The sequence below is a fragment of the Macrotis lagotis genome, chromosome 1 (genome assembly GCF_037893015.1).
Source record: "Macrotis lagotis isolate mMagLag1 chromosome 1, bilby.v1.9.chrom.fasta, whole genome shotgun sequence".
NCBI classification, from domain to species: Eukaryota; Metazoa; Chordata; class Mammalia; order Peramelemorphia; family Peramelidae; genus Macrotis; species Macrotis lagotis.
The window spans coordinates 289,381,610-289,405,655 of NC_133658.1; the positions used below are offsets into that span (position 1 = coordinate 289,381,610).

The 24,046-nt window shown below is 37.8% G+C and overlaps 1 protein-coding gene across 1 annotated transcript in view; it reads right to left on the reverse strand.

Moving 5' to 3' along the window:
• PLPP7 (phospholipid phosphatase 7 (inactive)) overlaps window positions 1-21,040 on the reverse strand; it is a 37,942-nt gene extending 16,902 nt beyond the window's left edge. The window contains exon 1 of the mRNA XM_074210896.1: window positions 20,371-21,040. Within this exon, the coding sequence (XP_074066997.1) occupies window positions 20,371-20,821 (451 nt within the window). The 5' untranslated portion in view covers window positions 20,822-21,040. The remainder of the gene's footprint in view (window positions 1-20,370) is intronic.
• Window positions 21,041-24,046: the final 3,006 nt, after the last annotated feature.

Consider the following 24,046-nt stretch of genomic DNA (forward strand, 5'->3'; position numbering starts at 1 on the left):
TGCATACCCTTTGATCCAGCAAAACCACTACTGGGTCTAGACCCTAAAGAAATGATGAAAAAGGGTAAAAACATCACTTGTACAAAAATATTCATAGCAGCCCTGTTTGTGGTGGCAAAGAATTGGAAATCAAGTAAATGTCCTTCAATTGGGGAATGGCTTAGCAAACTGTGGTATATGTATGTCATGGAACACTATTTGTTCTATTAGAAACCAGGAGGGATGGGAATTCAGGGAAGCCTGGAGGGATTTGCATGAAATGATGCTGAACAAGATGAGCAGAACCAAAAAAAACCCCTAACAGCAACATGGGGGGCAATCATCAACTTTGATGGACTCACTCATTCCATCAGTACAACAATCAGGGACAATTTGGGGCTGTCTGTGATGGAGAATACCATCTGTATCCAGAGAAAGAACTGTAGAGTTTGAAAAAAGACCAAGGATTATTACCTTTAATTTAGGAAAAAAACCTGATATCTTATTGTCTGATCTTGCTATCTTTTATACTTTATGTTTCTTCCTTAAGGATATGATCTCTCTTTCATCACATTCAATTTGGATCAATGTATACTATGGAAATAATGTAAAGACTGGCAAATTGCCTTCTCTGGGTGTGGGGGGAGGGAAGTCAGATTAGGGGAAAAACTGTAAAACTCAAAATAGATAAAATCTTTCTAAATAAATAAATAAATAAACCTCTCTGCACTCCACCCCACCCCAATTTTGCAAGCCTGCAATTCGGGGCTATCTATGAACTTCCTAAGTAAATGATGATAAATAATTCATAAGCAGACTAGAAATCAGCCACTTTCTTCCCAGGTGACTGCTTTGCAAGGGAAAATAATAATTTCATTAGCACCAGAGAAGAGGGATTTTGTGATGGTCAACACAGTTCACTATGACCTTCTCCTCACTCCTTTATTCCCTCCTCCCTCACATAAACACTTAAACCTGAGGTCATTCTGCTGAAGGTCAGAGTCAAAGTTAGTAGAATATATTGGAATTTTCTTGATTATCAGTATTCATTATAGGTACTCACAAACATAAAGAAATTATTTCAGTTATTCTGTTGGGTGGTAATAAAAAAATTTTTTTTTGCAAGGCAATGGGATTGGGTGATTTGCCCAAGGTCGTCTAGCTAGCTATTTATGTCTGAGGTCACATTTGAACTCAGGTCCTCCTGACTCCACGGCCAGTGCTCCACTGCACCACCTAGCTGCCCTGCAATATTGTTTTATTACAAATTGTTCTGGTTTTGCTCACTTCACTCTACATCAGTTAATGTAAATCTTCCCAGGTTTCTCTGAAACTATCCCCATCATCATTTCTTACAGCACAATTATATCGCATCACATTTATATGCCACAATTTTTTTTTTTTGCAAGGCAGATGGGGTTAAGTGGCTTGCCCAAGGCCACACAGCTAGGTAATTATTAAGTGTCTGAGACCAGATTTGAACCCAGGTACTCCTGACTCCAAGGCCAGTGCTTTATCCACTATGCCACCTAGCCACCCCAATATACCACAATTTGTTAAGCCATTCCCCATTTGATGGGTACCCCTTCAACTTCTAATTCTTTGCTACCACAAAAAAGATGCTATAAATATCTTTGTACATATCAGTTCTTTTGCTATTTCTTTGATTTTAGGGGAGTATCTCCTTCATAGTGGTATCACTATGTCAAAGATGTGTACAGTTTAGTAGTTATTGGGGTATCATTTCAAATTGTTTCCCAATTAGGAAGAACAGTTCATAGCTTTATGAGTTTTCTCCCAGTTCCTCCAGCATTTGTCATTGGCAATCTGATGGATATGAAATAGAATGGACCACATAATATTTAAATTATTTTTTATAGTAGCAAAGGAATGCAGACAAGGTAGATGTTACTCAATTGAGAATGGATAAGCAAATTGTTGTAGTCATTGTCATGAACTATTCCTATACTGTAATAAATTATGAACATAAAGAATATAGAAAAGCAGGACAAGATATGTGAATTGATTCAAAATGAAGTAAACAAAACCAGGATAGGAATTTATACAATTATCTACAATAATGTAATGTTCTGTAATTACAATGACTGTGTTTGTACCTAAGGAAAACAATAAGGATACATTTTCCTCTTGACTTATCAGAAGGGTACTCTATGAATGAGGAATACCACATATAATATTGCACTTGATATTTTTGTTAGTTTTACTGAACTACTTTTCCTTTCTCTTTCTTTTTTATTCTTTGTTATAATGCAAGGCTCTGGGAAAGGAAGAGAAATGAATATATTGAGAAATGATAAAATGAAATATTCTGTGTTATTATTTGGGTTCTATTTATTTCATACTTATATAAATTTGCCCATATTTCTCTGAATTTCTTGTAATCATCTTTTAAAATTTGAACAAGTTTTATTGATTTTTTTCATATCGCCAACATTTCCCTCAATTTCTCTCCTATTCTTCTCAGTCATCCCAAAACAACCAGTATTTTTGGATAAAAGAAAAATAATCAAAAAACTGATCCATACATTGAAAGCATCTGAATGCAATGTAACACACTCATGAACCTTTCATTTTTACAATACAAATGAGGGGAGTCTTAGATCCTTCTTTAGAGCCATGTTTGTTCTTTATAATTTTGAAGCCCTTGCTTATTTTTTGAGGTTGTTTTTCCATATACACTGTTGTAGTCATTGTATATATTGTTTTCTTGGCTCTGATTACTTCACTCTGCATTAATTCATGTAGATTTTCCCATTCTTTCCTGTTTTCATCACATTTACTAATCCTGTGTTAATATTGTGTTAAGCACGGTAATATTCCATTACATTCGTGCATCACAATTTGTTTTCCCATTCTCCAATCTATGGGCATCTACTTTGCTTCCATTTTGTATGCTAACAATATTTTGCTATATACAGAGTATATACCACAATTTGTTAAGCCATTCCCCATTTGATGGGTACCCCTTCAACTTCTAATTCTTTGCTACCACAAAAAAGATGGTATAAATGTCTTTGTACATATCAGTTCTTTTGCTATTTCTTTGATTTTGGGGGAGTGTCTACTTCATAGTGGTATCACTGTGTCAAAGATGTGCCCAGTTTAGTAGTTATTTGGGTATCATTTCAAATTGTTTCCCAATTGGGAAGAACAGTTCATAGCTTTATGAGTTTCTTATTGCCCAGTACTATCCCATTACAACCAGGTCTTGATTAGAGAAGATAAGGAATCCCCTTGAGTGTTCATGTTAATTTCCTGGAATCAATCACCAAATTTTGCATAATTATAACTTCAAATAGTATTAATTTGAATACATGAAAACTCTTCAGATACCATAGTATTTTCAGTTATTGCTTAATGGAAAGCACTTTTTAAAAAACTAGATTTTAGCAAGTGTTTGACAAAGTCTGTCATATCATTCTTTCAGAAAAGATGGAAAAATATACTCTTTTTAAAAATTTTATTTAAGGCAGTGGGGTTAAGTGACTTGCCTAAGGTTGAACAGCTAGGTAATTATTAAGTGTCTGAGGTCACATCTGTCCAGGGCTGGTATTCTATCCACTGTGCCATCTAATTGCCCCCAGAAAAATATATTCTTGATGATATTATCATCTTTATAAATATATATTATATGGACTTAGAATTACATAAATTATTAGGCCCCTCAAAGATCTAATTAATAGTTCAATATCAGTTCAAAAAGAGATCTCTTAGCTTCCAGAGCACTGAAATTTTTTTATCAAACACTTGAAGGAGGCTTATATGGTATGCTCATCAAATTTGAAGATGACACCAAGCTAGAAGAGTTGACTAACACTGGATAACAGGGTGAAGAATCCAAAAAAGGATCACAATATTCAGTATATTGTACTGAGTTGTACCAAATCCAATAAAATATAGAGACCAGATCTGTGATTTTGCTAGTACAGGCCACTCACATATGGGGATACTCCCTATACTAAAGCACATTAACATCTTTTGTACAACTTTTAATCTTAGAAAGTCACCAAGAGCAGGGAAGGGATTAAGTGATTTGCCCTAGGTCACACAGTCAATATATATGACTTCTTGACTTCAAGACCAATTCTCTAATCCCTCTATCCAGTCTTCCTGCCTTAAATCTTTCTCCTCTTCCATTCAGTTGCCAAATTATCTTACTAAAACAAAAATCTGAACTTGTTATTCCCTTCTCAATAAGCTCCAGTGGTTTCTGATCAATATACAATCCTCTGCTTGGTGTTAAAGACACTTTCACCTCCTCCACTACCTTTCTAGATTCCTTATCCATTATATCCTACCATGTCCACTGTAATTCAGTGACACTGGTCTTCAGGCTATTCTTCACACAAAGAATGCTAGATTTCAGGCATTTACACTAACCTTTTCAGATGCCTGAAATTCTTTCTCTCCTCATCTCTGTCTTCAGGATTTCTTGGCTTCCTCCAAGTCCAAGTTAAAACCCACCTTCTACAAGAAACCTTTTCCCTCTGAGATTATTTCTAATTTATTCTGTATAGATCTTATGTGCATATAGTTGTTTATATGTTGGTTCCTCCATTAGACTATGAGTTCCTTGAGATCAGGGACTGTCTTTTGCCTTTCTTCTTATTACCAAGGCTTAGGCACATAATAAATGATTATTGAATGACTAATTGATGTATTATTTGGCTTCATAACAATTCTGAGGTGGATACCAAGTAGCTCAGAGAATAGAGTACTGGACCTGGAGACAGGAAGATCTGAGTTCAAATATTATTCCAGACACTTATGAGTTATGTGTCTCTAAACAAGTCATTTAACCTGTCTGCCTCAATTTCCTCAATGGCAAAGTGAGGATAATAATATATCACAAATTGTTAAGAGGATCAAATGAGATATTTGTAAAGTAATTAGAACAAGTCCAGAGTACTTAATAAATGCTTGTTCTCTCACCTTCCCTCCCTCCAATTATGATCCTCTTATAAAAGAGAAAGCTAAGACTCAGTGACTCATTCATGGTCACAAAACTAAGGGTTATATATTTAGGAATTGAAAGATTTTCTTGAGTTCAGGTCCAATATTCCATCCACAATAACAGACACCTTTAAATTCTATGTGATTGTTGGTATTTGTTGGCTTTTTTGAAAGAGTCAATATAGGTCCCCAAACACTCAGACAACCCCCTTAAGGCACATTCCCTAAAAATATAGAAGTAGTTTGTTCCCCAATTAGTGGTTATGTAGTTTCCACTTGTGTGCTATCACACGAGTCAATGTTAACAAAATAGTCTTGTTATCAATCTCTAACAAAGCATAAAAAGTGAGCTATATGCTTGCTTAAGTCATTCTCCACTGCCATTGAAGATGTCCTATACAGAAAACCAAATTGAAGAGCAATACCTCAAAAGAGTTAGGTTCCTCCAAATGCTATTGGTCACAGATAATACTGTTCAGATTGCATTTGGCTAAAGGATACTTTAGGGCCTTTTCAAAGAGATTTTAAATCCCTCCAAAGAGATTGATCTCTTAATTCATTCAGGATAAATCAAATGAATAAAGAAGGCCCATTGTCCAGACTGACATGCAATTGAGTAGGTTATCCATTCATTGTTCAAGTCCATCAGTACATAGATCTCAGATAATCACTGCAGAGATATCTCAGGGCAGCCATTGCCATTATTGAACAGGAGGAATGGAGCAAATTTGGATTTCATTTGGGAAGCTGTTGAATGCTTTCAGGGATCCCAAAACGCTCTTTGTCACCAAAACCCATCTTTTTAAAAGTGAGTTCCAGATGATGCTATATGGCTGTGAATCCTAGAATACCTAAATTACTGAAGAATTAAAATTTCATGTGACTCAAATGGCAATGGAGAGCTGTATGTTGGGTATAAATTAGTTCCAGTATATTGCCAGTGAAGATTTGTGGGCAAGAAGTAGCATAAGAGATGTTCAGGAGATATATGATTGGAAAAATGAGTTAGGCTGATCATTTAAAGAAGAGTGTGAGATTAGAGATAGCTCAAGTGCTGTATTATACTCATTATATCCATGTAATACCTTTAAAGAAAATGTTATTGAAATCTGGTTTTTATATAATCTTCATTTCTTTTTTTTTTTAGGATTTTTGCAAGGCAAATGGGGTTAAGTGGCTTGCCCAAGGCCACACAGTTAGGTCATTATTAAGTGTCTGAGACCGGATTTGAACCCAGGTACTACTGACTCCAAGGCCGGTACTTTATCCACTGCCACCTAGCCGCCCCCATAATCTTCATTACATACACACACACAACTGCCCTATGCCTTTCAGAGAGCCATCTCTTCTAACAAAGGAAAAAACTTCACTTTAAGGTTTGCAAAGTGCTTTACAATATTATCTTATTTCATTCTTACAACAACTCAGGGAGGTAGGTGCTATTTTTTTATTTCCATTTTCCAGATGAGGAAAATGAGGCAGACAGAGGTAAAATGACTTGCCCAGAATCATATAGCTGGTAAATATCTGAAACTGAATTTGAATGCAGATTTTCCTGATTCCAGGGACAGCACTCTATTCACTGAGTTGTCTAACTACCCAATGCAATGTTTCAACAAGGATATTAGATGTAATGTTCTATGCCTAAAGGTCTCTACCTCGGTAAAAGAGGGAGGGAGGTAAATTCTTATATCTCTTCTTTAGAACCTTGTCCCTATAATTACATTTTGTTTAGTTTTAATTTTTGTTTGAGATGAGTTTTTCCACTTATATTACTTTAGTTATTGTGTATATTAATTTCTTGGTTCTGTTTGCTTTATTATATCTGTTCACATACACAGCAGTGTTAAAAAGTTCAGAGAAAAGCATTGGGCAAATCCTTTACAGAGGATTTATGGGACAAACTTGGAAAAGAATTGCACAGGATGGGGAGAGGGTAGGACATCAATTGTAATCTGCAGTATTGTGACTACATTAATAAGATCAGGGATCCATTGAGATGTTGAAAGCAAGAGGCAGCCAATGAAGAGAGGTTAAGTCAATTGACTGATCTCACTTGACTTCACTTTCCTTAAGAGTAAAATGTAGAATCATAAGTATATTGAAAAACTTAAAAATATGTAATTAGTTACAAATTTAAGTTCAGTTAGTTTTTTGTTAGCTTTAATCTCACGATAAATTACTTACAAAAAAAGGGGGAAGATCATCCCTGATCTGCCCACCTATCAGGTATGTCAGGAAGTTTGAAATCACAGATATAAACTCCTGGAAAAAATTGAAGGGGTTATAAGAGGAGCATATGGTAACCTCAGAAAAGGGGAGAAAACTTTCCATCCTTAGAGTTGGTTCTCTTTTCATTTCACTTTCCAAAAATATTTTATTGAATTTAATTAGTAAAATAAAAACTTCATGGTTTTCTGTTCTCAATTTTTTCAAATCTCTGTAACTCTTCTAGGTTCCAAAGCCTGATTTTCAAGGCCTGTTAAAATCTGACTCTGTCCTTATCCCTCATTTCTTTTTCCCCAGGAACCCTCTGAGACTTCAGTCAAGTTTGTCTACTATCTACCCAAAAGATGTCTCTTTCTAAAATTCAACTATTTGTAAACATTTATTTATTGATGTACTTTGGTATAAAATATCAACTTTATTTACAGATACATCCCTGCACCATCTAGCAAACCATCCCTGGTAACAATGATTTAAAAAGGAGGGAAGGCAAAAAGGCATTCAAAGTATAAGTTGTATCTGACAGTTATGTACCACCCTGTTAGATTCCCACACAAATAACCTCTCCTTGGGGGAAATACATTCAAATTATCTGACACCCCTTCACAATCTACCAAATCCTACTCATTCTAGAAATTTCTGGTCAAGTCCTACCTACTCTGGTCAACTGTCTCTGACCACCCTCTCCCACTTCATGACTCAGAACCCTTCCTGTCTATACTTCACCTTGGGCACTAACTATGTATCATCTGGTATTAGTTATGTGTTCCTGTGCAAGCCCTGTATCTGCTAATGAATTATAATTTGGCATTCAAAGCCCTACACAACCTGACCCCAATTTACCTTTCCAATCTTATTACATATTACTCCCCCTCACATACTTTACATTCTTTCCATATTGCTTTTTTTTTACGGTTCTTCACCCATGACACATCATCTCCTATTTCCATGCCAATGTGCATGCTATTCCCAATGCCTAGTTTTCCTTCTTTCCTTCTGTCTGTTCACCATTTAGAATCCTTAGTTTCCTTCGGGACTGGATAAAAAAAAATCACTTTCTGCAGGAAGCCTTTTCTATTCTTTCCTGACTGCTAGTATCTCCTACCCAAATTATGTTGTATTTTTCTTGTCTATATTTTGTATACATGTTGAACCCAAACTCCTTAAGAGAAGGACTATATCCTTGTTGCCTTTGTACAAAGCATAGCATAGCATAATGTCTAGCAAAGAGTTGACACTTAATAAATACTTATTGATTGATGCATGGTCTATAAGCATAAAATAGCTTAAGCTTGCTGGCACAGACCATGCTATCTTCTCTCCTAAGGCTACTTCCAGTGACAGACTTCCAGATATCACTCCACTACAGCTGGTAGAAAGGGAAGCAGCTGAGGAGTTGAGCTGCCACATTTCACCTGATGTCATTCAGCGCAAAATGTCAGATGCAGACAGATAGATATGAAGAGACAGACAGAAAGAGACAGAGACAGAATAGAGAGGAAAGAAAGGCAGAGACAGAGAGCAAAAGAAGAGAAAGGCAGAAGAAGAGACCCGGAGACAGAGACAGATTTAGACAGACTCTCAGGTGTAAGCTAAAGTCCCACTTTCTCCAAACAGTCTTTCTTGATTCGCCCAAACAACCTTCCTGTTGTTAATTATGTCCAATATGTCGTTTGCAATTGTCTCCCCCCTAGACTATGAGCTCCTTGAGAGTGGAAACTGCATTTTTTTTTGCCTTTCTTTCTTTCCTCAGCACTTAGCACAGTGCTTAGCACAGAGTAAGTACCTAATAAAGGTTGATAGGACTTTTTAGTCTCTCTCTGAAGTACTCATCTTCCTGAGTTCAAATTTGGTCTCTGACACTTACTACCTGTGTGACCCTGAGCTAATCCCTTAACCCAATTTGTCTCAGTTTCCTCATCAAAACTTGTTGAAGAACCTAAAAAAAAATGTTGAAAACTGGTTGAAGGAAATGACAAACCATTCCAGTATCTTTCCCAAGAAAGCCCCAAATGGGGTCATGACAAGGCATACACAATTGAAAAATGACTGAACAACAAAAAACTACCCATCACAATATTAAGGACATAATACAAGGATCTTTGATTTTGTTAGCATTTTACTTGCTCTTGTGGGAACTCTTTTCCCCACTACCGCCATCTAGTTCAGGAGTATAGAACACTTTTTCTGCCAAGGGCCAAAAATTAAAAATTTGCCTGTTAAATCTGGTCAACATTTTAATTAATTCACCTCTAAAATGCTCTAGATTTATTGAATTTTGAGTTCTGTCTGCAGTTGCCATGGCAGCAGACCAAATGATTTCATGGGCCTTATATGGCACTAATCTAGTTGATATGTGTTTCCCAGGGAGGTGTATGAGGCATCCAAAGATGAAGTGACTTGCTCTGGGTGTCACTTAGTAGATTTGAGCTTTGCATTTAGGTCCTCAGTCTGGTACTCTATTCTCTATTGCATGCTACATCTATGGACATATTATGTGTTCAACAAATGTTTGATGATTGATTGAAACTGGTCATAATTTATAATGTGTTGGTTGCTTGTGCTTTGTCCAGGAGTTTATCCTAACTATTCTCCCTTCCCCCCTTCAAAATAAAGGGTATCTAACCAGGGAACTTTGCAGAAGATGCTGAGAGGGAAATTCAGATCTCAAAATCATTACATTTATTCTGGTTAGCTAACAAAAAAGTAGAAACAGTCAAGGTTTGTTCTCTAAGTAAGCATCACTTGAAATGGTTCCCTAATTCCACCCCTACCCTGGGGCCATAAATTGGAATGAGATTGCTTGTTAATAGAGCAGATCTTAAAAGAAAGTGTGGTGTGGTAGTGAGGGTACTGTGCCTGAACTCAGGATGACCTGAGTTCAAATTCAACCTCAGATACTCGACTAGCTATAAGACTGTGCAAACTACTTAATCTCTGTTACCTTTAGTTTCCTCAACTGTAAAATGAAAATACTAAAGTAACCTCCCAGGATTTGTTGTGAGGAGCAAATGAGATAAAAGTTGCAGAAAGCCCTTAGAACAGTTCTTGGGACATAGTGGAAACTTCATAAATGCCCCCTTTCTCTCTACCACCCTACCACTTCCTTTGGTTTTCTCAAACATGAAATGAAAAGGTTGGATTCAATTACTTCTAAGTTCCCTTCCAGTTCTGTCTCTGATTCTTTGATCCTATGACCAGTGCACCAATTGCTAATTTTCAAGTAAGGATCTGTCTGCTCTAAAAGTATAGGGGAGCAGAAGCAGACCAGACTGAGAGGCAGCATTTGATATTACAAAGAGCACTGGCTTGGAACCTGAAGACCTGGGTTTGAGTCTCAGATATATTATTTACCATTTGCATCTTCTTAAACAATTTAATTCAATAAACATTTATTCAAGTCATTTCACCTCTTCACTTTCTAGGTCTATAAACTTAAATGATCCTGAAGGTTTCTTCTAGCTCAATAACCTATGACTGACACTTCAACTCCTGCTTCCTAGCCTGGGTCACTCCCTTTTCTCATCTCTGCCTTTTGGGAAACTTTTGGACTTTTAGGCTGAGTTCTACAGCTAAAGCCTCCAAGAGACCCTTCCTGGTTTCCTCTGTTCTTAGATCCCATCCCCAAAATATAAAAGAGATGCTAATATCAAATGTGATTCCATGTACTCAAGGAGCTTATAGTCTACTAAAGGAAGACATTTTCACAGATGGAAAGAAAGAAAGAAAGAAAGAAAGAAAGAAAGAAAGAAAGAAAGAAAGATAGATGATAGACAGACAAGAAGGAAACAAGGGGAGAGAGGGGGATGTTGAAAAGAGAGAACAAAAAGAAAAAGCAGAAGGGAGAAAAGAAGGATGTTAGAAAGAGGGAAAGAAAGCAGGAAGAGAGAAAGGAAGAAAAAAGAAAGGAAAGAAGGAAGAAAGAAAAAAGAAATGTATTTCTTCAATAGAATTATAAGCATCTTGAGGTGGGGGGATTTCATTTTATATTTATGAATTTGTGTATTTTAAACATTTGGCACATATTGGATACTTAATAAATATTCATTGATTTTATGCTTACTGATATGATTAAAGAGACTGGGAAAACCTTCAAGTATCTCCACCACTGATGCCTACGCTTAAATCAGTTATTTGGGTTAAATGCTGCCTTAGCACCTCAAAAAGAACTAAAAGTTAAACTTCCTAGTTTCACAGACAAGGCAACTAAGTCTTATAGAAGTTAAATGACTTTTCTAAGACCCCAAACTAGGGCTGAAGTTTTGAGTTCCAATCCAGGATTCTTCTCTCTTAGCAGAATAATTCAGAGCCTTGGAGACTACTGCTGGTCATACATATATAATAAATGCAGTAATAATAATAATAATAATAACAATAATAATAATAACCATAACAACAACTGATATTGACATAGTGTTTTAAAATTCATGATCCTTTCTGATTCTTCTTTCATAATATGCTCAATATCAATCTATGTTTAGTATGGTTATTAAAATAGAGCTTATATCAGAGGGATAGGAAGGAGAGAGAAAAATTATTTTTATATTTTTAGGTTTTTGCAAGGCAAATGGGGTTAAGTGGCTTGCCCAAGGCCACACAGCTAGGTAATTATGAAGTGTCTGAGACCGGATTTGAACCCAGGTACTCCTGACTCCAAGGTCGGTGCTTTATCCACTACACCGCCTAGCTGCCCCGAGAGAAAAATTATAAAACTCAAAACCTTGCAAAAATAATTCATAATTCATGTGGCTGGAAAAACAAATGAAATATTTTTTAAAAATTCATGGTCCAAGGGGCAGCTAGGTCACACAGTAGATAGAGTACTGGCCCTGGAGTCAGGAGGACCTGAGTTCAAATGTGACCTCAGACACTTAATAATTACCTAGCTATTGACTTGGGCAAGTCATTTAACCCCATTGCCTTGCAAAAAAAATTCATGGTCCTTTTCCCTTATTATCTCATTTGAACCTCACACTAGGGCTATGAGGTAGCTACTAGAATTATTATTCCTACTTTAACCAGTTGAGAAAACTGATGTTTAGAAAGATTGTCAGTATATAGAGAGAAATCTCAGGTTTGGAATTTAGACCAGTCTTTCATTGCACTACATGATAATAATAATAATAATAATAATAATAATAATAATAATAATAATAATAAGTTATCCTTCCATTTGAAGAAGACCACACCAACTAAGTTAATGGTGGCCTGACTTGCACATAATGTTTATTATAGTGAATAATATGTTGTGAAAAGTCATCTTTCTCACTTGCCTTTTCCAGAACCATTTCAACTCCATGGCTTGATGTGATAGGAAACAGAACTTCTGTTGATGGTCTGGATGCTTGTGAGTTTTTGGCCTTTGAAAATGTTTCTCCTCCCATACTAGTGAGGCCACACAAAGCGCCAATATGTGATATCTGGCAACAAAATAATGGCACATGGTGTACAAACAATGCTGGGCAATGACAACACGGTTAATCCAAACTTGTCTGTTGATGAACTAATCGTCAGTATGGTCTTTCCTCTCAGATCTTCAACCATACTCCTCCCAGAATCCAAAGATTTTAGTTTTCAGGAAGCTGTCCTGTGGGTAATGGTAATAATGCTCCCAGATCACTAGTTGGCATCATTTACAATCAGAATTATGATATATCTGAGTATCTTCAATGAACCAGGAGAAAAATAATGACATTGCCCTCTGTTGTGCTTGTTCAGAGTCAGTTGCATGGAGATACTCAAAGAATCTAGAGACAACTCTAGGGCCTCAGACACAGAGAATGGTTTGCTTCTGAAATTATTTGGAGAACTGCCCACTGGCAATCAGAATCAGATGGGTATCAAAGGAAACTTATATTTACCCTAAGTCAGAGAAATGTTGATCCTGTAAATAGGAGGAAGGGTTTCTGATCAAATGTCTTCAGGTTCTAATTAGCCAATAAAGATCTTGGTCTTTGGAGGTGAAGATTCTGAGAAATACAAATCTCGTTCCTTATAGAGAAAAAGCAGCTTAGGTTTTCTTTATTTGTTTGATGACTGGCTATGAGAGGAATCTAGTCTTCTAAAAGAGATAAAACACAGACTCTTGTATTAACATAAAAGTGAGATGACAGGGCACATTTCTTCTATGAGGAAGAGGTAGTAAGTCAGCCAAGAATTCCAGCTAAAAGCTAGGTGAAACAGGTAAGGTAGAGATAAGATGCCATACTCAGATAGGTACAGTCCTTGCAGGGAATAATAGCAACTGGAGAATAGACCCAGAGAGAGAGAGAGAGAGAGAGAGAGAGAGAGACCTGAACAGATCACCAGGAGTTTGTTCAGTCATTCTAGAAAGCAATTTGGTACTGTGCCCCTAAAATCACTAAATTGTGCACACCCTTTGACTCAGCTATACATACTGATGAACTTTGCCACAAAGAGAGAAAAGAAAGATGGAAAAGACTGATATATTAAAAAAAATATTAAAACCAGATATTTTTGTAGAACTAGAAACTAAGGTGGTGTCTTTATCACTTTGAAGAAATTATGGTATATGAATATACTAATAATATAATGCTATTATGCCATAAAAAAGAAAGGTTCCAAAGAAATCTGGGAGGACTTGTATGAAATTATTCTAAGTAAAATGAACAGAACCAGAAGAACAATTTCTATAATAATAATAATAATAATAATAATAATAATAATAATAACAGTGTAGAGGCAAGCAAATTTGAAATATTTAAGAATTCTGGGCAATTCCATGATCAACCATGGTTCCAAAAGACTGATAAGATAGCTACAGGGACTTAGGTCTGATTCACCTACTTCAGGTGCCTGGTCCATTTTTTTTAAGCAATTGACTTCTCTTTGATACACCAATGTTAGGGGTACTCTGGAGGATGGATGACTTGACTTTCTCCTCAAAGGCCTGAAAGAGAAACTCAGCTTGATACAAATTGGATGGTGAAGAGTTCTGATGACTGAGCAAGGGAAGTTGTTAAAAGGAAGCTTGAAGGGTTTAATTGTTACAAATATCCATTCTTAAAAGTCAAGGCAAGGCAGCTAGATTTCACAGTGAATAGAACAGTGGTCCTGGAGTCAGGAGGACCTGAGTTCAAATGTGACCTCAGACACTTAATAATTGCCTAGCTGTGTGACCTTGGACAAGTCACTTAACCCCATTGCCTTAAATAAAATTATTTTTTAAAAAGTCAAGGCAAAGTCAGGATCCCGTTATAAATCATATCCCAGAACTGGAAGGAACTTTTAGATAAAGCTTTATTTTAGCAATTCCCCCCCATGAGGAGATTCCTGTTTGAAGACCTTCAAAGACAAGGAGTGTCCCATTTTTCCTGACTTTTCCCTTGGTTTTTTGGGAAAACTTTAATTGGTAGGAAGTGTTTTCTGTTTGGTTGAAATTTGTCTCTCCAACAAAATTCACCTATTGATCCTATTTCTGCTCTTTGAGGTCAAGTAAAACATGTCTGATCCCTTATCTATCACCCTAGATGACCTGTAAATTGATGCAGCCAAAGTGGAACTGATGATCTTTTGTCCTAATTCACCCATTTTCTGAATTTGCCTATTTCATTCAAGGGTACCATCATATTTCCACAACCTCATAATCATACTTGATTCTTTTTTTAATTTTTTAGAAAGATTTTATTTATTTTGAGTTTTACAATTTTCCCCCCTAATTTTGCTTCCCTCCCCCCCACCCCCCACAGAAGGCAGTCTGTTAGTCTTTACATTGTTTTCATGGTATACATTTATCTCTGTTGAATGTGATGAACATATTTGATTCTTTAACTTTCACTCACCCCTCTTATCCAATGAGTTGTCATATCTTACCTTTCTCAGTCCTTCTTAACCTTAGTATCTTCCCTCTAGGTTAATTATTTCCCATTTATCCTGTGTTTAGCTTATTTTATATATTTGTTTATAGGCTGTCTCCCCCAATTCAATTGTGAGCTCCTCAAGGACAGGGACTATATTTTGCTTTTTTTTTTTTTAAATATCCCCAATGTTTACTACAATGCCTGTCACTGTGCTTAATAAATGTAGGTGCTTAATAAATGCTTGTTCACTTGTCTGGCCTCCATGATACATCCTGAATATATCTCTTTCTCTCTATTCACAGGGACACCACTCTAGTTATGACTCTTTTCACTTCTTGCCTGGGCTATTGAAATAACTTCCCATTTTGTCTCTCTTCTGCCATTGTCTCCTCTTACCTATCTATATTCTACACTGCAATTAAGTGAGATTCAAAACAAAACAAAGCAAAAAACCCAAGCTAATCACATTCTATACTTATTCAAGACCCTCCTGTGGCTCCTTATTCCCTCTAGGATCAATTACAAACTCATTTGTTTAGGCATTCTAGCTATTCACAATCTGCCCCCAGTCTATGTTTGTAAATATTACCCATTACTCCCTGTCACACATTCTTCAGGCCACTCAAACTGGACTATTTGCTGTCCATGTCTCACCTGTGCCTTTGCATATGTTGTCCTTAATGCTTAGAATACCTTCTCTCTTTATCTCTAGATTGCTAGCTTCTTTCAAAGATAAGCCAAAGCACTTTCCCCAACTTCAGATCTAACCTGATCTCTACCCTGGGCACTAATGCACCTGTGCTATCCCAGATTACTTGGTATTTACTTTGTGTATATTTTGCATATGCTTTAATATGTATATGTAATGTTTTCCCTGATAGACTACAAGTTCTTTGAAGACAAGAACTGCTTAGTTTTTTAATCTGTTTATCTCCAATATCCAATAAGGCCTGGATCAAAGTCAATGCTTAATAAATGTTTGTTGATGAATTGATTCAAGGGTCTTATATCCATTGCTATTGAATCTTAATTAAAGGTGGAATTGAGAAATGAAAATATATTACAATGTTTTGTCAGTATCTATAAAGATAAGACTTCCCCTTTTAGTAGAAAACCAAAGAATGGATACTGCTGGAGAAAGAATTGATAACATCCTCTCATTTAAGTACAAACCACAAGGAGATGAAGACATAACCTATTCTGGATGCATCCATTTGTCCATCTCTAATCTCCCTTCTGACCCCCAGTCTCAGCTTTCCAACTGCATATCAGATGTTTTGGACTGGATGTTTCATAGACATCTTAAATTCAACATGTCCAAAACTGAATCCATTAATCCCCCCCCCCCCTTAAGCCTTCTTAACTTCCTAAACTGGAGGGTGCTTCCTTCCTCCTAGTCACTTGATCTCAAAAAGTAGATGTCATTGCTTACTCTCTCAAATCCATTTCTAATCAGTCGTAAAGTAGTCTCATTTCTACCTTCACAACATGTCTTATAGATGCATCTTTCTGTCCTCTCTTCCTGTAACACCTTGGTCCAATCTCATTCTCAGATTATAATAACAGCCTTCTGGGAGGCTTCCCTGCCAAAAGTTTCTCCCCACTCCAGTCCATCCTCCATCCAATCTTCAAACTATCTTCAAGTTCAAATTTGACTATTACAGACACATACTCACACATATGCAATCAATCAACTCTCTGCTGACTCTCTATGACTTTCAATATTTCCCTTAATCCTAATTTTTGTCTTCTGTTGATTATTTCCATTATACCCTATCCTGCATGTGCAGAGTTGCATGATATATCAACCATGACTGTGAGTTCCTTTAGAGCAGGGACTACCTGTTACCATTCTTCATATTCCCAGCATTTAGCATAGTGATTGGCAAATAATTGTCACTGAACAAATTCTGTCTGACTAATTAATTACAGGAAAAGGGTGCTATTGTGTGGATAAACCCATATAGATAAAGCTAAAATAATTTCCATTTAGCTCCATAGTGTACTTGTTTTTGGGAAGAGTACTAATTTAGTTATTAATGATGCCTAATTCAAGCTAATATTAAAATATATTTGCTTACTTGAGCTCATGCTTATTGATGGAGACTGGGATTATATGTATGTATACATATATATATATATATTACTATCTGTCCACGAATATATTAATTTACATGGGAATAGTCAAGGTAGTGTTCTGTATGGTTGTCTGTTTCCTAGAGCTTACATCATTTCAGATAAGTAAAAGAGATCCAGTCAATCCCACATGATGGGATTTAATATCCCATAGGATGGAACAAGTGGTATGTTTTTATGTCATGGTAAATTCTACTGGTACTTCTAAGAATAAAGTGTTTAAATGCCTAAAATAAAATACATAGGATTACAAAGAAAACCAAATATTTAAAAAGTTCAGAGACCTCAGGTTAAGAACCCTTTCTAAAAGAGAGAACATGGCTCTGATCCTTCTTAATGTTAAAACCTTCCCCCTGAGATAATCTCAAATTTATCCTGTTTATACTTTATTTGTATATAAGTGCTTGCATATTGTCCCTCCCATTAGATTGTGAACTACTTGAGAGCAGGGATTGTTTTTGACTCTCTTTGTATTTCTAACATTTAACCCAGCACACAGTAGGTGCTCATCAACATGACCAAATTAATAGAAGAATCTCAAAGAGGACACAAATGTATAGTGAATCAAATTCATGGAGCTGGAAAAGACCTTAAGGGTCATTTAGACCAAGTCCCATAAGGAAGCAGGTCCATTGAGGGCCTTTGCAATGGAGTTCCCCATATCTAGAATGTTCTTCCTCTTCATGTCCATCTCTTAGAACCCCAAGCCTTCTTCAAGCTTTATCTTAAACATGGCATAGTAGTAGAAGCCTGTGGTCTCAGTTACCAGGGAGACTGAGGATTTTTTCAGCTCAGGAGTTTTGAGCTGTAGAAGGTCTAAGGATGATCACGCGTCTAGACTAAGTCTAGCATTAATATAGTGAACCCCTTATGGGGAGAAAAGTGGGGAGGAAGGGACACCAGACTGTCTGAGGAAGAACAGGCCAGTTCAGATTGACAATGGAGCAAGTAAAAGTTTCTATACTCATCTCCTCTGGAATCTATGCAAGATAGGAAGACCAATCTCAAAAAAGACTTAGCTCAAATGCCACCTTCTACAGTAGAAAGCTTTTCTGGTCCCTCAGCTGTTAGTATACCTTTCCTTCCAAGGTTATCTTCTATCTACTCTGCATGTATTTTATATATATATATATATATGTATATGTATATATATATATATATATATATATATATATATATATATATATATACATACACCCATTTATGTTTTCTCTCCCAATAGAATGCAGGCTCCTTGAGGGAAGAGAACATTTTTGCTTTGCCTTTATAACCCCATGGGAAACACTTAATAAGTGCTTTTTGGTAATTTGAAGTTAGTAAATAGTACAGTCCAGACTCAAACTCACAAATGACAAGTAGCAGAACTAGGAGTCTTCTATCTCCCAAGAGTCAGTACTCTTTCCACTGTTCCACACTGCCTAAAGTCTCTTCTAGTTTTTACATCACACTGTGTTCTATGGGTCAGAGGAACAAGTTAACCTGGTCACTTTCTAGGAAACCTAGACTAAGAAGGAGTAACTGAGTCATCTTTTGTTCCTGGTCTCTGATGTTCACATACATATGATTTTCCCACTGTTTAAGCCCAAGAGCCTGAGAACAATTTCCTGTTCCTCATTCAACTAACTTCTCTCCCTCCCTCCCTCCCAGGGCCATTCTCTGTAACTTAACTCTCTCTCTGGGAAACCTCTACATAAATGAATACATGAATCATCTTCTACTTTGTAACCCATCAACCAACCAACCAACCAACCAACCAAACCACTACCAATCACCAGCCTGAGACCTTTGCCCTTATAGAATAAGAGCTAAAGGAAGAGAGAGGCAAGTAAGATGCTGGGAGGAAAGACACAGGTATCCACATTGCTGCCTTGAGGATCCTAGCTCCAAGAGTTCTGGCTCTTAACTTTTTAGGGTTGTGGGAAGAGAACGAAGGGAATAAGGATTTGCATAGCCCTAGCTATGTAAATATGATCTTATTTAATCTTACAACAATGCTGTAAGGTATGTGATTTTTATTATTCCCATATTCCAGCTGAGGAAACTGAGGCAGAGGTTGAATGACTTGCCTGGGACAGCTGGTTAAGTTTGCTCCTCATTGAGTCTAGAATTCCATCTGCTACATCTGTGATATTTTATTCTTCCACACCTACTGAATGGCACACATATATTAATTTCCACATTAAAGTGGATCAAAATTAGTTTTATTTTGAGAATGTAGGCAGAAGTTCACAGCTCCCCCCTTGACACTCTAGGGTGGCACAAAGCCAGGTCCAGGAGTCACAGTTCTAGAGGGAGGGACTTCTGTATGTTTCCTGCCCCATGTTTGGCACAGGGCAAGCCTAAATGGACATTCATTGGTGGCTAAAGCTCTGGAAAAACAAGTCAACTAGACAGGAGGGCCTTCTTCTCTTATGTCTGTCCCTGGAAAAGGGGCAGATGAGGACATTGGTCCTGACAGAAGTTGTGGGTGAGGCCCTCAGACCTGATAGAGTCTGTTCCCTCTAGAACAGAACTCCAAACAAAATATGTGTCCTCTGTGAACACATAATGGTATCAGGAGGGGGAGAGGTGGGTTTAGCATCAGGGGAAAAACAAGAGACAAATTCGCAGAGTCCAGAATGATGCTTTCTAGAGGGGAGGCTGGAGACCACGGGCTTCACTGAATTCCTTGTAAAGGGAAGTACTGAGCAAAGTTTTATATTGACAAGGATTTAATCCAGAGTCAACAAAGTCTGACCCACATTAAAGGAGTTTGAGCCTTCCAACAGAAGAGCTAATGTCCTTCCACTAGCTAGTCTGTAGTAACTTACCATCAGACTCTCCAGATCTCTCTCCAAAGATAGCATTGAGCATATTAAAATTTCAAATCATTTTCTCTAGATCTCATTTTACTCTGAGACCCTGGAAAGAAAGGCTAATGCTTTGTTGCAGAGTTTTTCCCTTAAACTTTCAGCCTCACCTTTGAAAGCACTTTCTGTTCTGTCTTTGCAAGAGTCCTTATTTAAAGTCCATTTCTGATCCCCCCCCCTTTTTTATGTTCAATTACTTTCCAATTTCTAGGGCATCAATGACTCTGGTAGAAAAATGCTTTCTTGATTAACCTCATTAAATTGTTCCATCTGGTTTCCCTGGATGAAAACCCAGAGCATAAGCTTTCAGGTATGGGGGTGGGGACAGGAGAGGCAAAAAAATGGATTTCTCTCTGGTAGGTTTGTAAGAAGAGGGTCTCACTTACCCAGCAATAGATTCATTAGGACCTCTTGCCCTGCAAGAGTGCTGCTCTTCACCAGGCAGATAATGGTGCCCCCAATCCAAGGGATTCCATGCCCTGTGATTCCAATGAGTTTGACCATGGATCGGGCACTGCCCCAGGAGGCAGCTCGGTTGGCACAGACCCCCAGCCTCTTGGACATACAGATGTCAATAGCCAGCAAGGCGTTGAATGCGATTCCCTTGAAGGATGGGTTTAGCTGCATGCAGTCCTCTTCAGGCAGCTGCTGAGACTGCCTCCGCTCCTTGGACCCCTCATTTGGTGGCGGGGCCTGCACAGATGGGCCTGTTGTCTTCCTGCTTGAGCTCCTATTCTCCTGGGCCCCCTTTAAAGGCTGGTTCAGTGACAGGAACTCAGCCCTGTTTAGGACATTATTTCGGTCCCGTGTCCGGGACCTGCTTTGAGAGGCTGGCATGATGGCCTAAGATTGCCTCACAAAGAGAAGGCCCTCTGCCCAAGAGGAGCCAGGGACACCCCCCTCAGAGAGCTGCTCTGTCTCCTTCCAGCCACAATTCCCTCCTCTTGCAGACCTCTCCTGCCCAAATGGCTGTAGTTAAATATAGAGTAGAAGAATGCACATGGCTGTTTACTTCATTGCTGCTACCAAGCTTGAAGGAAAATTTAATGCCAGCTTCTGTAGCCAATCCAGTCCTGAAAAGCAGGAATTATGTCCAATGGATGTGCAGAAGAGGAGGGTGATTTTCTTAGCTGAGGTCTGACTGCTTTGGGGCCTGAGCTATTTAAATCTTCCAATTGCTTCCAGTCTTTTAAGGAACTCTGGGAAATGTAGTTTTTATTTTTCAATTTTTAATTTTGTTGTTGCTTTTTAAGCCAATTTGAAGTATTTTTTTTTTTTTTTGCAAGCCAGCCCTGGAGTATTACAAATCAGCGTTTTCTTTTAAGAGCTGAAAATTCAGATTGTTCATGATTTTCTCTTCAGACATATTTAATAAACTAATTCAATCTTCTCCCTGTTCTAAGGGGGCTGTTCTGGCCCCATATTATAGACAGTGTAGCTGAAGCTGAGTGTCAGACACTAGGTGGAGTTAATGGGGGAGAAAGCATTACCACTCAGGTCTTCCTGGCCCCCAGCCCTGGTCCATGTCAATTCTGCCACATGTACTCTGACAGCATTTCATTAGACTGGCAATCAATTTTTCCCCCTGGTACTAGATTTGGCTTCTGTACAACAGAGCTCAATCTCATTGAAATTTGTAGGATTTGCTTTCCATTAAAGAGAGGTGCAATAAAATGGTCTGGGTAATGGATCTACTCCCCGGAGACTCCAGCAAAAGCTTTGAAACTTTGCAAAAAGGCAGGAACCTGGCCACCAGCTCAGTAACTGCCATCTGATGATCCTGGATCTTCTTCTGGAGGAGGGTACACTCAGATCCATTCTTACCTCTCTTCTTCCAGCCATGAAGTCAGAGGACCTTAAAGTATTTTACTCTTTTACTCTTGCACAAAATTGTGGCTTATCACCCCATTTTAGGGGTGATTGAAAATGTAAATTGGAGTGTTTGGGATGTGTGAAATGAATGGCAAAGGCCTGACTCAGGGTCCAGAAACCTGGCTGTTTATTTGCCAGGGAGATATCTGTCTTGATAGTTGGGCAGGTTAAGGAAATCTGTGACTTAACCAGCTTCTCCTGAATGCTACCTGTAGCCTCCCAGGAATACCATCTAGTATAGTTGGGAAGAAAGAAGAGGGAAGCATCTGTGGTGACTGCAAAAGTGGGGAGGTGGCCTATTGCCATCTTTGCCTCTGAAATTTTTTGTGTCTTTGGAGTAAATTGCTTCTATCTCTGATCACTCATTCAAAGAATATAGAGGAAAAGGTTCCCTCTATCTAAAGACTGCCAGGTCTGATGAAGAGAGGTAGAACAGAGCCTGTAAATCAATCTCTTCTTCCCCTTGTTGATTCTGGACTTTCAAATATATTTCAAATCGTGTGAGAAATGGATTTCCTGGGAATATAAACATGGACATTTATCTATCAATTTTCCCACCCTTCCAGTTGATACCAATGGATAATGTGTAGCTTAAAAGGCCTTTTCAAGTGCCAGATAGGCCCTTGTATGCCTTCTCAGAAATCGACTGCAAAGTCCAGCTCTTCCATGGGGTGGCACCTCACTCTGTCCTCCCTAGCCATCCAGACATAATCATAGTCACCAAGGAGCATATGATCCTGTTGGGTCTCAAAAGAAGCCTGAGAAGCCTAGCCCTTTTGGGCTATTGCTATTAATATCCTGGCAGGGCTGACTGGATGCTGCTATAGACAGGGTGTGGGGACAACAGTTGTCTTGGGCCTCAGGGAGATGAACAGCTGGGGTACAGAGAGCCAGTTCTGTCATGGACTCAGTAGGTGACTGACCTCAAGAAATGGGCTTCCCTCTGTGCTGCTGAAAAGTGGGAATGCTAATCTTGAGCTACTTCATACTGGGTTGATTACATAGATGTAATCAATCAATTGACAATACTTTATTGAGTGACCACTAGGTGCTAGGCATGGTGAGAGAGACAGAGTCTGAGATACGGTTCCAATTTCCAGGAACTTATTACAAAAGCAAACATGTGAGAAAAATGGTAAATGACTTGAGTTTGTATAAAATAAGTGCTAGACAGTGTGGTACAGATTATTAATGCTAAATAGAATCAACTTATCAGAGGCAGAAGGTTACAGTCAGGTACAGTTTATAGTAGGCTATAACAGTACAGTGGGAAAAAAAAGCTCTGGATATTATCAGAAGGGTTGAATCCCACTCTTGTGACTAACTGTATGATTTGGGTAAGTTATCCAACCTCTCTAGGCCTTATTTAGTTCCCTCATCTGCAAAATGAAGTGCTGAACTAGATGAGTTCTAAATTCATAAATAAAGATTGTATTATATAAATAAATTACCATAACAACTCACATTTACCTTGTAGTTAAGGGTTGAGACATGCTTTCCTCACAAAAATCCAGTGAGTTAGAAAGTGTAAATGTTATATTTTCCATTTTAAAGATAAGAAAACTGAAGATGAGAAAATGTGAAGAGAACTGTGATCACAAAGATAATTAGTATTGGTACTCAGAGACCAGATAGAATTGGCAACATTTTATCCTGAAATTCTTAAATTCAGTCATTTTCAGTCATGTCTCACTCTTTGTGACCCTTTTGAGGTTTTCTTGGCAAAGGTACTGAACTACTTTGCCATTGTTACTTCATTTCAGATAAGGAAAGAGGGTTAAATGACTTGTCCAGTATCACACAGTTAATATATATATATATGTCTGAGGCCAGATTTGATCTCAGGAAGATGAGTGTTCCTCTGATACTAAGGCAAGCACTCTATCCACTCTGCCACCTAGCTGCAATTCTTAGGCAAACAAAACAAAAACGAAAACAACAAACAACCCACCATCAACAAAACTCAAAGAACTTGCTAGACTTTGGTGATGAGTACCACAGAAATGAAGGAAGAGGTAGAGGAGGGAGAAGGAAGAGGAAGGATGAGGCTGAGCTAGTGCTGAATTCCTCTCATTTAAATGCAGTTTATAGGCTGAATTGCAAGTAAAATATCAAAGGGGAAAATACAGTTTAAGGGAAAAGGAAGAGAAAGGGGAGAGGCTGAGTTTACCTTCCATCCAGGGTGGAAGT